Source organism: Microtus pennsylvanicus, chromosome 7 (assembly GCF_037038515.1).
Source record: "Microtus pennsylvanicus isolate mMicPen1 chromosome 7, mMicPen1.hap1, whole genome shotgun sequence".
Taxonomy (NCBI): Eukaryota; Metazoa; Chordata; class Mammalia; order Rodentia; family Cricetidae; genus Microtus; species Microtus pennsylvanicus.
In genome coordinates this window covers 46940092-46955552 of record NC_134585.1, presented here as the reverse complement: position 1 = coordinate 46955552, position 15461 = coordinate 46940092, and the positions used below count along the sequence as shown (strand labels likewise).

At 39.2% G+C, this 15461-nt stretch overlaps 1 protein-coding gene across 1 annotated transcript in view; it reads right to left on the bottom strand.

Moving 5' to 3' along the window:
• Positions 1 to 4530: 4530 nt before the first annotated feature.
• The window catches only part of Pkhd1 (PKHD1 ciliary IPT domain containing fibrocystin/polyductin), a 419145-nt gene continuing 408214 nt past the window's right edge, over positions 4531 to 15461 (bottom strand). Inside the window, exons 65-66 of the mRNA XM_075978902.1 lie at positions 14778 to 14897; positions 4531 to 4958 (exon numbers count right to left, since the gene is read on the bottom strand). Coding sequence (XP_075835017.1) covers positions 4531 to 4958; positions 14778 to 14897 — 548 coding nt within the window. The remainder of the gene's footprint in view (positions 4959 to 14777; positions 14898 to 15461) is intronic.

The window sequence follows — 15461 nt, the reverse complement described above, 5'->3', positions numbered from 1 at the left end:
TACAAGAAGGATGAATCATGGATTTAGACTTTGGGATTTGCCTTTGACCCCAAAGGAGGTTTGACAGTTGCCTATTTTTCATCTACCGAATAGATAGCAGATAAAATTCTCACACATTTTCTAAGATCATTTTGACTCTGTTCTTTTGCTATAGCTACTAATTTTGAAGTAAAAAACACGGTAATGATGATAAGATCTTTTTGAGATGAAAATAAGAGGTGACATAGACACAATCAATCCTTTGGGTTTCATTAAAACTTAGAAAGTCCTAATATATTAAAGAATTCTTTTTCATACAAAAGACCATCATGCTAGGAAAAATCCACTCTCTTTTAGAATTGCTCAGAAAGGCTAGGTGGTGGTGGTGCATGCCTTTAATCCCAACACTCAGGAGGCAGAAGCAGGTGGATCTTTGTGAGTTTAAGGCCAGCCTGGTCTACAAGAGCTAGTTCCAGGACAGGCTCCAAAGATACAGAGAAACCCTGTCTCTAAAAACCAGAAAGAAAGAAAAAACAATGAAACAAACAAACAAAAAAGGAATTGCTCAGAAAGAATAGATTCCCAATTATTGTCAGTAACTTACATAAAACTTACACTTGACTACATAAAAATATTTTGTCTTTTTATTATTATTATTATATTACTATAAAAAAACACCAATCCAAATTCCTACTCCCGCCCCTCCTCACATACCCTCACAGCCCTCCCCCTCCAAATCCTAAGAGATGGCAAGGCATCCTGCCCTGTGGAAAGTCCAAGGCCCTCCCTACTACATCTAGGTTAAGCAAAGTTTACACCCAAAAACCTAAAAAGCCAGTACATGCAGTAGAGACCGATCTCAGTGCCACTCCCAGTGGCCCCTCAGTCTGCCCCAAGTGTCAACCACATTCAGAGCGACTGGTTTGATCCCATGATCATTACTCCCAGTCCAGCTGGAGTTGGTGAGCTCCCATTAGCTGAGGCAAACTGTCTCAGTGGGTGAACCCTTCATGGTCTTGACCTCCTTGCTCATATTCTCACTCCTTCCACTCTTCAACTTGGGAACCTTGGGACCTCAGTCCAGTGTTCCAATGTGGTTCTCTGCCTCTGTTTCCATTTGTTGTTGGACGAAGGTTCTATGGTGATATTTAAGAAACTCATCAGTCTGACTACAGGGCAAAGCCGGTTCAGGCACCCTCTCTTCTATTGCTTACCTGGGTCATCCTTGTGGATTCCTGGGAATTTTTCTAGAACCAGGTTTCTTGATAACCCCATAATGGCTCCCTCAATCAAGATATCTCTTTCTTTGCTCTCATATCTGCCCTTCCCCTATCTTGACTATCCCATTCCCTCAAGTGCTCTTCAACCCTCCTCTTCTCCCCTTCCTTCTTTCCCCCACCCCCATGCTCCCAAATTTGTCAGGCGGTCTTGTCTGTTTTTAACTCCCAGGTGGGTCTTTATATGTTTTTCTTTGGGTTCTCCTTATTCCTTAGCTTCTCTAAGATCATGAACTATAGGCTCAAAGCCCTTTGTTTGTCTTTTAAAACTACATTTTTGAAACTTCCTCTCTCTATTCTGTCTGTAATTGGTCACAATGCTGTAATGAAGATTCAAATAAACTTTTCCATTCAGTTCAAATTATTTCTGTTTGTTGCATTTTTAAAATTGAATTTAGAAAACAAATGATGGAATAAATGCACAAATTTTAAATGACAGAAACAAAATTCTTTAATGTCATGGGCATACATAGTTTTAAAGAAATTTAGTTGAATAATAATTGCATGAGGCTTGCCATGCTTCTTCATTTTGTTTTTGTTGTTGAAAGTATTTTGTGCGCACTTAATGTACAGCAATTCTATACATTTGGAATTCCACTGCTAGATGGGAAGGAATGGTTCGATTGAGTTACCGTTGGAAAAGATAAAACCTGCGAGAGCTCAAGGTATCTTTGTTTTGGGCAGCTTCACTAGCAGTAATATGGACAAGAATTCTTTGCTACCTACCTTTGATTCAGCTGGCTCAGTCTCTTCTCTAGGAATGGCATCTGTCAATCTAAACCTCCTTGAGCACAATGCAAAAAGTTTGAAAAATGGGCCAAACTATACTGGCTTGCCTTTCCACTTTACTATGCAAAAACATTTATGAATTTTTGTCATATTTTTTTAATTTTAATTTGTATTATTTATTGGGTACAAAATAGCTCAGTAAAGCAAAGTGACATTCATATCACCCCACATGTTTACCAGCTTTTTATGATGAGCATCTCTTAAAATACACTCTCAAATATTTTTAAATCCCCAGAGCTTTAGTACAATAATCTCTTAAGAGGATGGGCACATCATATAGAGAGCAATAGACATGAGTAACAAAAATAAGTTCTCTGAAATGAAAGATGAAAAGGATGTTTAACTCACTGCTTATTTTGTTAATGGGAGTAGCTGAGAAATATTTACCTCATCAATGTTACAGGTTAGTGATGGATTACATTAAACTGTGTGTAATAGGTTATTCTAAGCTATTAATTAATAGCTTAATTCTTAGCTTCATTTTATGCTCCCAGCATTTGCTCCATCCTCTTCTTTTTAAGCAGTATGAAAGAGAGCTAGCTCAAAACCTATCATTTCACACCTCATAGGGTATGGATGAGGAGATAGATTAGAAAAGGGAGAATACATAAGAGTCTTGGTAGTTGATTGAGAAGGGTAAAGTATGACAAAGAGTCATGGTTGTTTAGATTACTGTTACAGTATGAAGGGTTTTGAACCTTTGTGAAGATCATTTGCTCTTGAGAATTCAAGGTGTGTACAAGAGTTTGTGAAGGCTAATGGTTTCATAGATCAGGAAGTTAGCAAAGGAAATATAATGAAGTAGTTATTACAAAATGAATTAAATGGGAGGATTGCTACACAAGAGTAATTCAAGGTTTCTGAAGTTATTTTGTTACTAAGACACCTTTGTTGTCCCCCCAAAATATATCTGTAAAGATTGATCCTGAGGCAGCTAGGTTATGTCCCAAGAGTAAGTTTTTATAGTCTAAATTGTCTCATGTTGTTCCCAGCATACAAACAAACTGTGTTTACGTCTACCAGAGAGGATCACATTCACCCCCTCAGCATTCAGTACAGCACCACAGAGAAGGGAAGCTGCCTCGGAACAGAGTAGTTCTAGACACTGGGAGTTTCATGAGCTGCTTCAAGAATCTTTAATGAGAAAGAGGCTGATATGGCTCTAGCCAACTCGTGGTAAGAGGAGATACAGTTTCCAGTTGATGGCTGCTTTCCATCCATGCTTCCTATGGATTCTAGTTCTCAGCTGCCATTATTGAAGTGTTAGCAATATAGGACAGTATTTCTTGCTTATGTTCTATCTCAATTGCAGGAGAGCCTGTCAGATACTGGGAAATCCTGGCTTATATTCAGGGGAATATCTTAAAGTATCTATTTGTGGAAATTCTCCTCACTTCTGCAACCTTTGTTTCATATTCTCAGGTCATAAGGGCCCCTGGGAACCAGACAAAAGTCATAATCAGTACATTTAATTATTATTTAGCTTGAGTAGAAATGAACGCTGTGCAAATATATGCATGTGGTAAAATAGTTCACTCTTCCTTCCTTAAAGCACAGGTTCAACTTTTGTCTCCCTTAGCACAGCTTCAAGAAACTACACCTAATGAAATCTCTCTTATTCTCTTGGGAAGCCCTTATACATGCCTTTGATAAAAATATCAGTTCTCTGATAATCAAGTAAGTTTTAATCAATCAATTTTAACTTTGGAGGATTATCTTTTGTCTGCCAAGAGAATTTTCTTTTAGTTGTACATTTGATCCAACCAATAAGAGAAATGTAAAATGTAACTACAATACATCAAGAAAAATTTTCATAAATTTAGTATGTTTACTCCTTTATTAACTGAACAAAAACCCATGTGATCACAGTCTTTCCAGTAAAAATACTCATGGCATACAAATGATATCTATCATGCAGAAATCTCCCAGTAATGAATAAATTTAAGCAATGAAATAAAATCTAAAAATAACAGTCATGAAGTTGACCCTTCTTGGAGACTAAGCTTTGGTATAGTAAGGAACAAGCTGCCTCTTGAGTGTTCTCAAACACCGTAGACACAACTGCAACTCCCTAAACCGAATCCAAGTCTTCTGCAAGACAACCCCGAAGCATTGTGGGTGTTCACTGCAATAGAATCTTATATCTCAGTTCCTAATAGTGAAGTTTAGTATATCACAGGTATAAAGTTGGCTGCATTACAAAAAGTCTGAACTCATGAAAATATCAGCAAGTGTTTGCGAACCTGTTATTTGTTGGAATTGGGTAGGATCAATGATAGGTACAAGAGACATAATCGGTTACAGACTCAGTCTACAAGCCTTTATCTGACTGTCTTCCGTATTAAAGTCAAAAGATTGAGAGTCCATATTCTCCCTTAGATGTCCTACCAGATCAGGCCGCTCCTCCCCCATTTACCATGTAGAAATAATTTTGAACGTTTTCCCTTCTCATCCAAACACCCACAGTGTTCCACACTCACAGCTGTTACTGGATAGCTTCTGGTGGTGCTGTGTGGAGGCAGACAGCCTCAGATGGAACACAAGTACCCTCCTCTGGGGAAAGTCCCATGCAGTTGCTCCCTTTGTTCCGCTGGCTAGACTCCTGACCCTGCTGCCTCTCTTGTCTGAGGTCCGGGCATAAGAGAAGCAGTTGATTGTGGCCTGCCAGCTGGTATCTGAGCAACTGTTTTTGGGCTTCCTTCCAATTCCCAGGCTCCTGCAGGGTCAGCTGCTGAGCAAGAGATCCTGGAACACAGGTGAGCCCCTGGGATGTGATTCTGGGAATCCTCGGGGCAGGTGTAGCGGCTCCTTCCTCTGGGACAGCATGGTGACCAACCTTCCTTTTGGACACTCCATCCATTGACTGTTGGGGAAACTGGTTCTGCCTTCCCTGCATGACCTTCATCCTCATATCTATAAAAAGAAACATAAAGGAAGAATAGATTTCGTTTTCAATCAGATTACATGGCTTTCACGAGTTATATATTTGACCATCATAGCAGCATAGTCAAAGAATAAAATATTGAATGGCATCTATTCACCAATTTCCAAATAAATTTAGAGATATTTTTTCATAAAAAGTAATATGCCTCATACTCAGTTTGTAATTGATATTAGCCATGTAACAAAAATGCGATTATATCATTCTCAGAAAAAAAATCACTCATACAATGTTATTAAGTTACAAGTATTTTTAATTGTAAGCATGGGTCAAATCTGAAATCTATATCACAGTCAAGGATAAGGTCAACTAACACGAGTATTAAAGGAACTGAATTTTAAAAAAACACCAGTAATTTTTCCCCAAATTTTTAATAATGTAAAATAACACATATTTGCAATGATAAAAAAATCAATGTATGTTCCACACTAGCTTCACATATAACTGTGGCCTTAAAACATCTTTCTGGAGTATGGGGTCCTATGATCTCTGCTTTAGTTGTAAAGGAATTAAGACACAAGTTAAGTAACTTTCTGAGATAACAAATAAAGCAGGAACAGACCTTATATAAAAATTCAGTTATTTGTCTGCACAGCGTCTGTGAAGCCAAGACTACACCATACTGCGTAATGATTAGGACAACCACAGAGAATTAAGAAGCAAATACAATAGTGAAAACTAGAGGGTGTGCATTCACTATCCTCTTCTACTACCTGGCTGTGAGATGGTCATCCTACCACTTAGCATCTCCTGACTCTAGTTGCATAACTTTATACTATCCTAATATGTATGGGACAATGTCGTGCATGCAAATGGCTAGCTTTCATGTGTGTTGTTATTTACAACAATGAGAGATCTATCCAAATTCTTGGGAGGTAGTTAGTGCCCATTTATCTTGCATTTCCCCTCTAGTCCTTTACTCTTTGGCACTCAGTGCAGATGGCAATTGATTAACTAGTACAGGACACAGTTGCAATCCACAGTTGCCTTGTTTTGTGTTAGGAGACAGCACATCTTTATTTTAACATAAGAAACAGGGCACAAAGCACTTCAGTTCAGTCTAACAGTGGATTGAAAAATGACATAAAGACGTAAAAATGGAATGGCTCCTATGAATATGTGATGCTTTTTTATTCAGGTTGGAAAAATGAGAAGAAATCTTATAGCTCATATTATTTCCACAGTGCATAGATTAATATCTGAGAAGCACATGTTATTCATATCTCCTCTATCTCTTTCCATAATCTTGTTGCCTGCCATTTATTTTCCAGAGTTGCCTATCTATGGAATGATTCCCTTGCTGAGATCTACAGAACTTTTCTGGTCACTCTAGTTTTCCCACAAGGTATACAAATCCTTCCTGAAGTGTTTCTTTTTTTTTTTCATGGTGTCAATATTTTTTTTAATTTTTTTATTGAGAAAAAGAAAAAAAAAAGTTTCCGCCTCCTCCCAGCCTCTCATTTCCCCCCCCTCCTCCCACCCTTCTCCCCCTCCCCCCACTCCTCTCCCCCTCCCTCTCCAGTCCAAAGAGCAGTCAGGGTTCCCTGCCCTGTGGAAAGTCCAAGGTCCTCCCCCCTCCGTCCAGGTCTAGGAAGGTGAACATCCAAACTGGCTAGGCTCCCACAAAGCCAGAACATGAAGTAGGATCAAAATCCAGTGCCATTGTCCTTGGCCTCTCATCAGCCCTCATTGTTCGCCATGTTCAGAGAGTCCGGTTTTATCCCATGCTTTTTCAGTCACAGTCCAGCTGGCCTTGGTGAGCTCCCAATAGATCAGCCCCACTGTCTCAGTGGTGGAAGAATGGATGGAGAAAGTGTGGAATATATACACATTAGAGTACTACGCTGCGGTAAAAAACAATGACTTCTCGAATTTTGCATGCAAATGGATGGAAATAGAAAACACTATCCTGAGTGAGGTAACCCAGACCCAAAAAGATGAACATGGGATGTACTCACTCATAATTGGTTTCTAGCCATAAATAAAGGTCACGGAGTCTATAATTGGTGATCCTAAAGAGGCTACATAAGAAGGTGAACCCAAAGAAAAACATATAGTTATCCTCCAGACTATGGGAAGTAGACAAAATTACCAGGCAAACAATTGGGATCTTGAAGGTGGGGTGGGATGGGGGTAAGGGGAGATGGGGAGAGAAAAGTGAGAAGGGGAAGATGGGGGGGAACTTGGGGAATCCTGAAGTGTTTCTTGACAGTGCAACTACATTGGTTGTTCAATGCACACTGACTAGAGTGTCTATGTAGCTGTCTCTACTATTGTCATCTTCACGTGTGTGGCGGCTCATTCCTCCTCTAAGGTTTCTGAATGCCTTCAAGGGAGGAGCTGTTTCCTGTCATTGACTTTGCACAGTCCTTGTGTCCCCTCCTATAGCCTTTACTGGACTTGATATCAAGTCCATGACTACTTTTCCCACCAGAAGCAAAAGGCAGTTTACCAGAATCCGCAAATAACCAGGGAACAAGCATAATAAATTGTCATATAGATGCAGACTTTAAAAGAAAACATGGGTTTTGAATTTTAATCCCTGGATAAAATCAATATCATATCATACCCGAGAAATTAAAAGTACAAGTCACTTTTTTCTCAGTCCCTTGAAGTTGTTCTTAATCTGGTTTTGAGAGACCTTCCTTGCAAATCCCCTGACCTCTTGTTTTTCAAGTTTATTCATGAAAGACTAATTCAAGACTAGCTTTCTTTTTGCAGATCCCTAAACATTTTTAAAATCTCCCATGAATTATGTACATGGCTGCTCCAATCAGCAACACACCTGACAGACGCCCCAGCTGAAATGAAAATTCACAGTGTAAAGCTCAGGGAGGCTGACCACCTCCCACTGTGAGCTTATAGACAGAACTAAGTCAGCACACATTATATGTCACTGCCGACATCAGAAAGAATCAGCTCCTTTGATCTTGGACCTCCACAGGAAGCTTAGATCTCAGACAAATTAGATAAAAAATAAATTTATAGTAGATATGTATCCTAAGGCATTCAGCTGAATGTTTGGGTTTAAGGGAAGGAAGGTTAGTGAGTATCAAAACATATGAATTAACATGCCTCCTTCCCACAAAAGCCTTGCTCATGGGTCTCCACTAAAATGGAAACATGACTTCAGATTTCTCAACCATGCTTCTTAGCATCCATTATCAGGCATGCTGAAACTTCTGGGAGAACATATAAGCTGTGGGCAAGATGCATCTATGTTCTACTAATATAAGGACACCTTGTGTTGAGGACCTCCTGAGTGTATGCACGTTAACTATAACTTCTGCAGCTCTCTTAGTCTTTTTTTCCCTCAGAACATTCTCAAACATCAACCACATGTTATGCCTCTCACTTGTAAAGTTTGCTCTGGTAAGTATCCTTCACTCATTTTTTCTTTCTTTTTGTTTTACATCATGAGCATTAGCAACGAGTGTCCTCTCATTCTCTATCTTCATCTGAAATGCTCACCTTTTTTTTTCTTACCCCTGTTCTATGTATGGTGTTCAGTGTTGACTCACTGGAGTTCTTAGTAGGATTGTTTTATATGAGACTCATGGCGTCTAAAGCAGAGGTCAGTTAGTAGAAGGAATCCACTCCTAACTTGTCAATAATGTTGAGAATCTTGCCTACATGTTACAGAATGTAAACGTAGTTCATAAACACTATTGCCTGTGTTCTCTTTAAATTCCATACTCCTTTATGTGGAAGTTATTGTTTAGAATATTGTTTAGAGGTTATTGTTCATCAGAAAGTGAAGAAACTTAGAGAAAATAATGTCCCTAGTGCCCTGCACACTTTTGGTTTGGAGACACTTTATCCAGCTATGATATGTTTGTGAAATTGTCTTTTTTGTTTCATTTTTAAAAAAAATGTAGCTCTAGGTAAACACTCTATAGTCAAGTTGAATTGTTTCTTGTGTAGATTGCTTTGCTTTTAAATCTTTTTATGTTAACATATAAAGAACTGGATTTTATTGTCATTTTTATACATGTGTTACTGTACTTTGTTCTCTTCTATTTCTCTTTACCACTGGCATTCTTTACAACTCTATTTTGTTCCTCTCTTAACAGATTATGTGTCTAACCCTACAAATGTTTAATATTCACATATATTTCCATTATTGTGTTAGTATACGCTAGTATTAGTATCACACGATCTTAAGAATAGTAACATAAATTTCAGCTCTCTGCTAGATCATGACATTCCCACTCCCATGTCATCAATTTACTTAATTTATTTTAGAAGATTAGCTCTTTCTCCTTGGTTTATACTTTATGATGAAATTTAAAGTCATCTTATGCCACTTGACATTGTATAAAAGGGTTGAAATTAAGTTAATATGTCTTTGTAATTATTAAATCTATTTACAAACATGTCATTACCCCTGAATATACTCTTTAAACTATTTGGCAAAATATAGTTTTTAATAAGTTCACCATATCTTTCTTTAATCTTCTTCAAAGCCAACCACATACTAAAGCCAACTTCATTATACTTCCAAAGTGCAACCTATTAGCTTATTATATTAGTTCACTTTGTGATGCTCTATGAAACACCTAAACCATGGAGGGTAACTTCACAAAAAAAAATGATCAGCTTTAAATGCCAACATCATCTGCAAATGGTCTCCAACACTGTCTTTTTAGTATGCCTACATTCCAGTGTCAAAAATGTGCTGTAAGATGATATGACTAATTTACTTGTTTGGTCCTTAATTGAGTAAAAAAATCTAAAGTTTTATTGTTAATTAATTTTTTTAGCAATGGAACTGTTCAATTAGTGTGTATTTACAGTTATTTTAGAAAAATAAGCACTAGATTTTATTCATGTTTTTAAAATGGGAAATATTTTTTGACAATTTACCTGCATTTTATTTAGTGGAAAAATAGTTTTTTTTTAAATTTATTTATTTATTAAAGATTTCTGTCTATTCCCCGCCACCGCCTCCCAATTCCCTCCCCCTCCCCCAATTAAGTTTCCCCCCTCAGCCCGAAAAGCAATCAGGGTTCCCTGTCCTGTGGGAAGTCCAAGGAACCCCCACCTCCATCCAGGTCTAGTAAGTTGAGCATCCAAACTGCCTAGGCTCCCACAAAGCCAGTGCGTGCAGTAGGATCAGAAACCCATTGCCATTGTTCTTGAGTTCTCAGTAGTCCTCATTGTCCTCTATGTTCGGAGAGTCCGGTTTTATCCCAGGCTTTTCCAGACCCAGGCCAGCTGGCCTTGGTGAGTTCCCAGTAGAACATCCCCATAAAATGGGAAATATTTACTCCCTTTTTTATGTGACATAGAGAAACTCTTAGTCAATGGTTTTCAAATACAGTTACCCTTACCTGTGGGCTTAGAGAAATGTCTTAAAGTACTCTCCTGTCTTTTCCAATGTTTTTTAATATGATAATTACGGTGATACAAAAGTTCTGCTTAGAGAAGATATAAATTTATATCAGAAGATAAGACAGACACAAATAAGTCTGCATTAAGTAGCCAAGAGAAGAGTGTTGTAGCTACTCCTAGATAAAGGAGTGTGAACATTGTTTCATTTTGAATTTGAAGAAATGTGAGGAGCTAGAGATGCGGACACATATGAGAGCATTCTGGAAGGGAGGCCTTTGTTGTACACAGAGGACGCTGTCACTGAAGGTAAAGAGGCAGGAGAAGAGAAGACACAGACCGCAAGATAGTAAATGTGACTGTATTAAGGATATCGTGAACTGAGGCAAAAGAATAGTAGATCAAGCACAAGAAAAGAAATCAAATTGATAAAATTCAGCAGTCAAGCTAGAGGGAAGGTGAGGAAGACTGAAGTAAGAAAGACACAGAACTTTGAGGCGTGTTGCCTGGGAGACTCGGGTGTTATTAACCAGTTTAAGAAAACAAGAGGACAGAAAAACACACTGCAGGTCTGAGCTTTCACAGCAATGGAAGACTCTTTCTCTGGTGTTTCTACAAACCGGTGTCTGCACAGTGGACAACCAGGCCCCTAACAAATGAGATCTGAAACAGTACAATACAATTCAGGACCTAGAGGGGCTAGCTATGTCACTTCAGACAATGCTCTTTTTCACCTTAGCACCTAGTTCCATATCTACATTCTGTAGTTTGTTGTGATTTCTTTATACTTATTGACTGAAATCCCTCTTTGATTGTCCCTAAAATTGGGCCCACAAAATGTTAGAATTTTTGATGTAAGACAGGGGACCAAATAACATCTTCTTGAAATTACACAAAAAAATGTAAAAGTTAGTATTTATAGATATGATGCTGTAATTAATATTTAATTATGGTGAGAGGAACACTAAACTTCACTCATCATTCATTCTACTGGGTTCTCACCTCAGTCTAGCAAAGATGCTCTTGCCGTATTGAACCAGATAGCTTCTGTTATGGGCTTGACACCAGGAATTACATAACATTCTAGTTCTCTTGGTCTCTATACACTACCAACAGTGTTCTGCCTTTTCCTAAGGCCTGGTGAGAAATTTTCTCCGCACATTGCAAATGTCCTTCAAAGCAAATGTAACTAACCTTCCCCAGAATTCTGGCACGGAGGGAATGACTGGATCATACTTCCATTAGTTTTACCACTGAGACACTTCTCTCTAAGACTATGATAAATTAGTCACCATATCTAGGGGACCAGATTTCTGTGGCTGAGACAGTCACTCCTACAAAGCGTTTCTCAAGGCCATAGGTGTTATAATGAAGGCACACATTCAGTGTGTCTTAATCCAATACAGAAAACATTCCCTTTTTATTCAAAGGAAGAACCTAGGGAAAGCTGTACGAAGAATAATGCATAGCACCTATTGTCTCAATGGGCAGAGTTTATGAGCAAACTAAGAAGGAGTTAGGCTCTCATAGTTCAGTTAGTTCAGTGAATGCTGCATAGTGATGAGAAACCCCAACAATGCAGAGCACATGGTTAACTCACTGTGTGCTATGATTTGTCCTGTGATCTTTGTTGACGCTAATTTTCTTAATTGATATAGAATCTGTGTAACAAACTAACTGTGCAGAGTATTATTATGACAATTCTACAAATTTAGAAACTGTAAGGCTTCGGGAAGCTAGTTGCTAAGTTTGAGGACAGAAAGTCTGTCAAAGGTTGTATTCAGAACGAAACCCAGTCTGTTCGACTCTGTGGTTCTGTTCCCTCGCTTGTCACATTCTTCTGCTCCCCCACCTGACAATAAGAACCAGTTAAGTCTGAGGAGTAGAAGAGAAGACTTATAGATGAACTTGGAAAGAGTGTCGGTGTGTCGAACCCCTTGGTAGCAGTGCGTTCTGCGAGCTCCATCTTCACACTTCACCCCTTTTTCCACTCTTGCATCCATAACATTTATGTTAGTAGTGATGACATGATGAGTTTTTTTTTTTTTTAATTTTCCAGACTGTGTTTCTCCATAGCTTTTTGGTTCCTCTCCTGGAGCTAGCTCTTGTAGACCAGGCTGGCCTCGAACTCACAGAGATCCGCCTGCCTCTGCCTCCCGAGTGCTGGGATTAAAGGCGTGTGCCATCACTGCCCGGCGACATAATGAGTTTTATATCTAAACTCACCCCTACCATCGACATGATCTCCAGTGCTAAGGGAGTTAGTTGTTCCTGAAGGAAGGCAATGGTAGGTGAGAAAACCAACCACTCTATTAGTAAATGCCTAAAGTTTAAAAACACAGAGGGAAAAGGAAAACTAAAATGTCATGTAAATCATGGAAAAAAAACAAATTATTTAAAGCTTTTAATAATTAGGCAGTTTTGTTTTTATAAACCAGAAAACACTTGGAAGATAAGGAAACAAACCTAGGATGGTCCTCATGGAGGACTCAGACAACACATTTCTTTTTAACTTGGATGTCCTAATAAAATGGCTTCTTCAATCCCATCTCTTCAGTCTAAACTGATCCCCGGAAGTCCCATTCCTTGTCTCATTCATGTTAACTTATTAATAAGCTGCCCCATAAAACCCAGGCATTATGGAGTGTTTAAAATATTAATTTAAGCAAGGAGACTATGAGCCATGTAGATGACCATATTAGGATAGGTGAAACCACAGCATGGCCCCGGTCAGTGGCTGAAAAGGAGCTGGTCGAGTCAGAAGGCAGTTTCAAACAGAACCCTGAGCTGCGTGCAATAGAGAACAAGAGGCTTTCCCATCCAAGAGGTGGGTAGTACCCCAGATCCATATGGCTTGGGATCACAAAGAATTCTTGTGTTCTTTTCTGTCACTGCATTCTTTATACTAGCACATCCCCAGTTCCCTCCTGCTTCCTATTATTATTATTATTATTATTATTATTAATTTTCATTATCATTTTTATTATTATGTAGAATAGTTTGAAAGACTGTGCTATATAGCTGGCTACTTTTGAAAAAATAAAAATTATATTTCCTTCATGGGAAATGGAACATTCAAAAAAGCTTGTATGTGTAAGCACACACATGGACACACACATGTGCTGACCTAGAGTGGTATATTATTTTTGCTTTAACAAGTAAAGCTTGCCTGAAGATCAGAGGGTAAAACAGCCACACTAGTCAACCATACAGGCCCGGGAAGGGTGGCGCATACTTTTAATCCCATGAGTAGGGAGACAGAAGCAGGTGGATCTTTGTGAGTTCAAGGCTACCCTGGGCTACACAAGATCCATCTAGAAACAGATCCAGCTGTGGTGGCTCACACCTTTAAAACCAGTATCCCAGCACTAGCGAGGTGGAGATAAGAGTGATATGGCTAGGCAGAGAGAGGAATATAAAGGGGAAGGGACAGGAACGAACTGGAGTGTGGAGTTTGAGGATTTGTGGAGACAGAGTCTTGCGCTTTTAGTATGAAGATTTGGCAGAGGCAAAACGCATCTCTAGTGTTTGGCTGCTTTGCTTTCCTGATCGTCAGACTGAACCCCAATATCTGTGTCTGGGTTTTTGTTGTTTGGGCTACACTCACCTGCAAGCACACAACTGAATAGCTCACTCAAATATAATTTCAGACTGACAGATTTTGGTCAAAATGAACTCAGAACTGTAAAACTGGTAATCCTTTTCTACTAGAAAACATGTTATTTGACTCCTAGGAAAACTAGAATTGTTTTTCTATTTAGAACATATGTTTTAAAATGTTTCAGAGTCATGGAAACTATGTGAATATTTTTCATACACAGTGTTCATACTTGGCAAGCTCATAGGCTCTGGTTACTGTATTCCCATTGTTCGCCCTTAGTAGGCTAAAAGCCAGACACTCAGTTGAGGCAATGGCTTCACTTTCTCTGCTTTATATCAGTTCTAATGGTAACCTAGCTGTGGGACAAGTACGAACACATACCACAGCACAGCAAATGATACACGCTGCTAACAGTACCAAGAAACAACAAAGCAGGGTTAAGCAATACTGACTCACTTCTTGAGGGTTCTACACTAAATCTAATTTGCACAGTGGGCATTTGGCAACTACACTCTCTTCTTTTCCAAACTCAATAATGTTGCCAAATTGGCAGCTTTGCAACAGCTAAGGGGAAGATTATACGCCTATACCCTGGCTTTCTCTTCTCTCTGCTAAACAAACTCAAATGTGAAACCAATAATCTTTTTCTACGAAAAGATATATAAATGTCAGTTCGAATAAGTGGCTACTAGCTGAGTGAATGTGAGGACCTGTGTCTTCCTGGACTGGGGTATTATTTAATTAAGAAAAAGTAATGAAAAAACAAAGAAGGGGCTGTAAACTAAAGCCCTTCATAGCCTGACACCAGGGAAGGAGGAACATTGTTAATCTAGAGTCGTCTTCACTGATTCATGCTTACCTTCCCGCATCACGGTGTCTTCTTTTGTTGTCTTTACTTGTACTCCTCGGTGTTTGGAAGAGTTATGGGTATTCCTTTGATCCTTAGCCTGGGATTCAGATATATCTTCAGGTTTTATTTCTGTATTGATGAAAAAAGAAGTTTTTTTATGTTGTTTTGTCAGATTAAAAGACATTTTTTTGTTTACAAGAAGGACATAATTAAGGTATCTTCTTCCTTGCTCCCATATCCACCCTTCCTCCATCTCAACCATCCCATTTCCCCAAGCTTTCCCCAATCCTCCCCTTCTCCCTTCTCTTTCCCCATCTTCCCTTCCTCCCACCCCACCCCCAGCCCCAGGCTCCCAACTTTTGCCCAGCAATCTTGTCTACTTCCAATATTCAGGAGGATATGGGAGCAGGGAAGAAGATACCTTAATTAAGGGAGCAATTTTAGGATTGACAAGAGACTTGGCTCTAGAAGGGTTCCCAGGTGTCCAAGGAGATGTCCCCAGCAAGGTCCTTGGGCAGCAGGGGAGAGGGTGCCTGAACTGGCCTTATCCCATAGCCACACTGATGAATATCTTGCATATCACCATAGAACTTTCATCTGGCGATGATAGGAGATAGAGACAGAGACCCACATTGGAGCACTGGACTGAGCTCCCAAGGTCCAGACGAAGAGTAGAAGAAGGGAGAACATGAG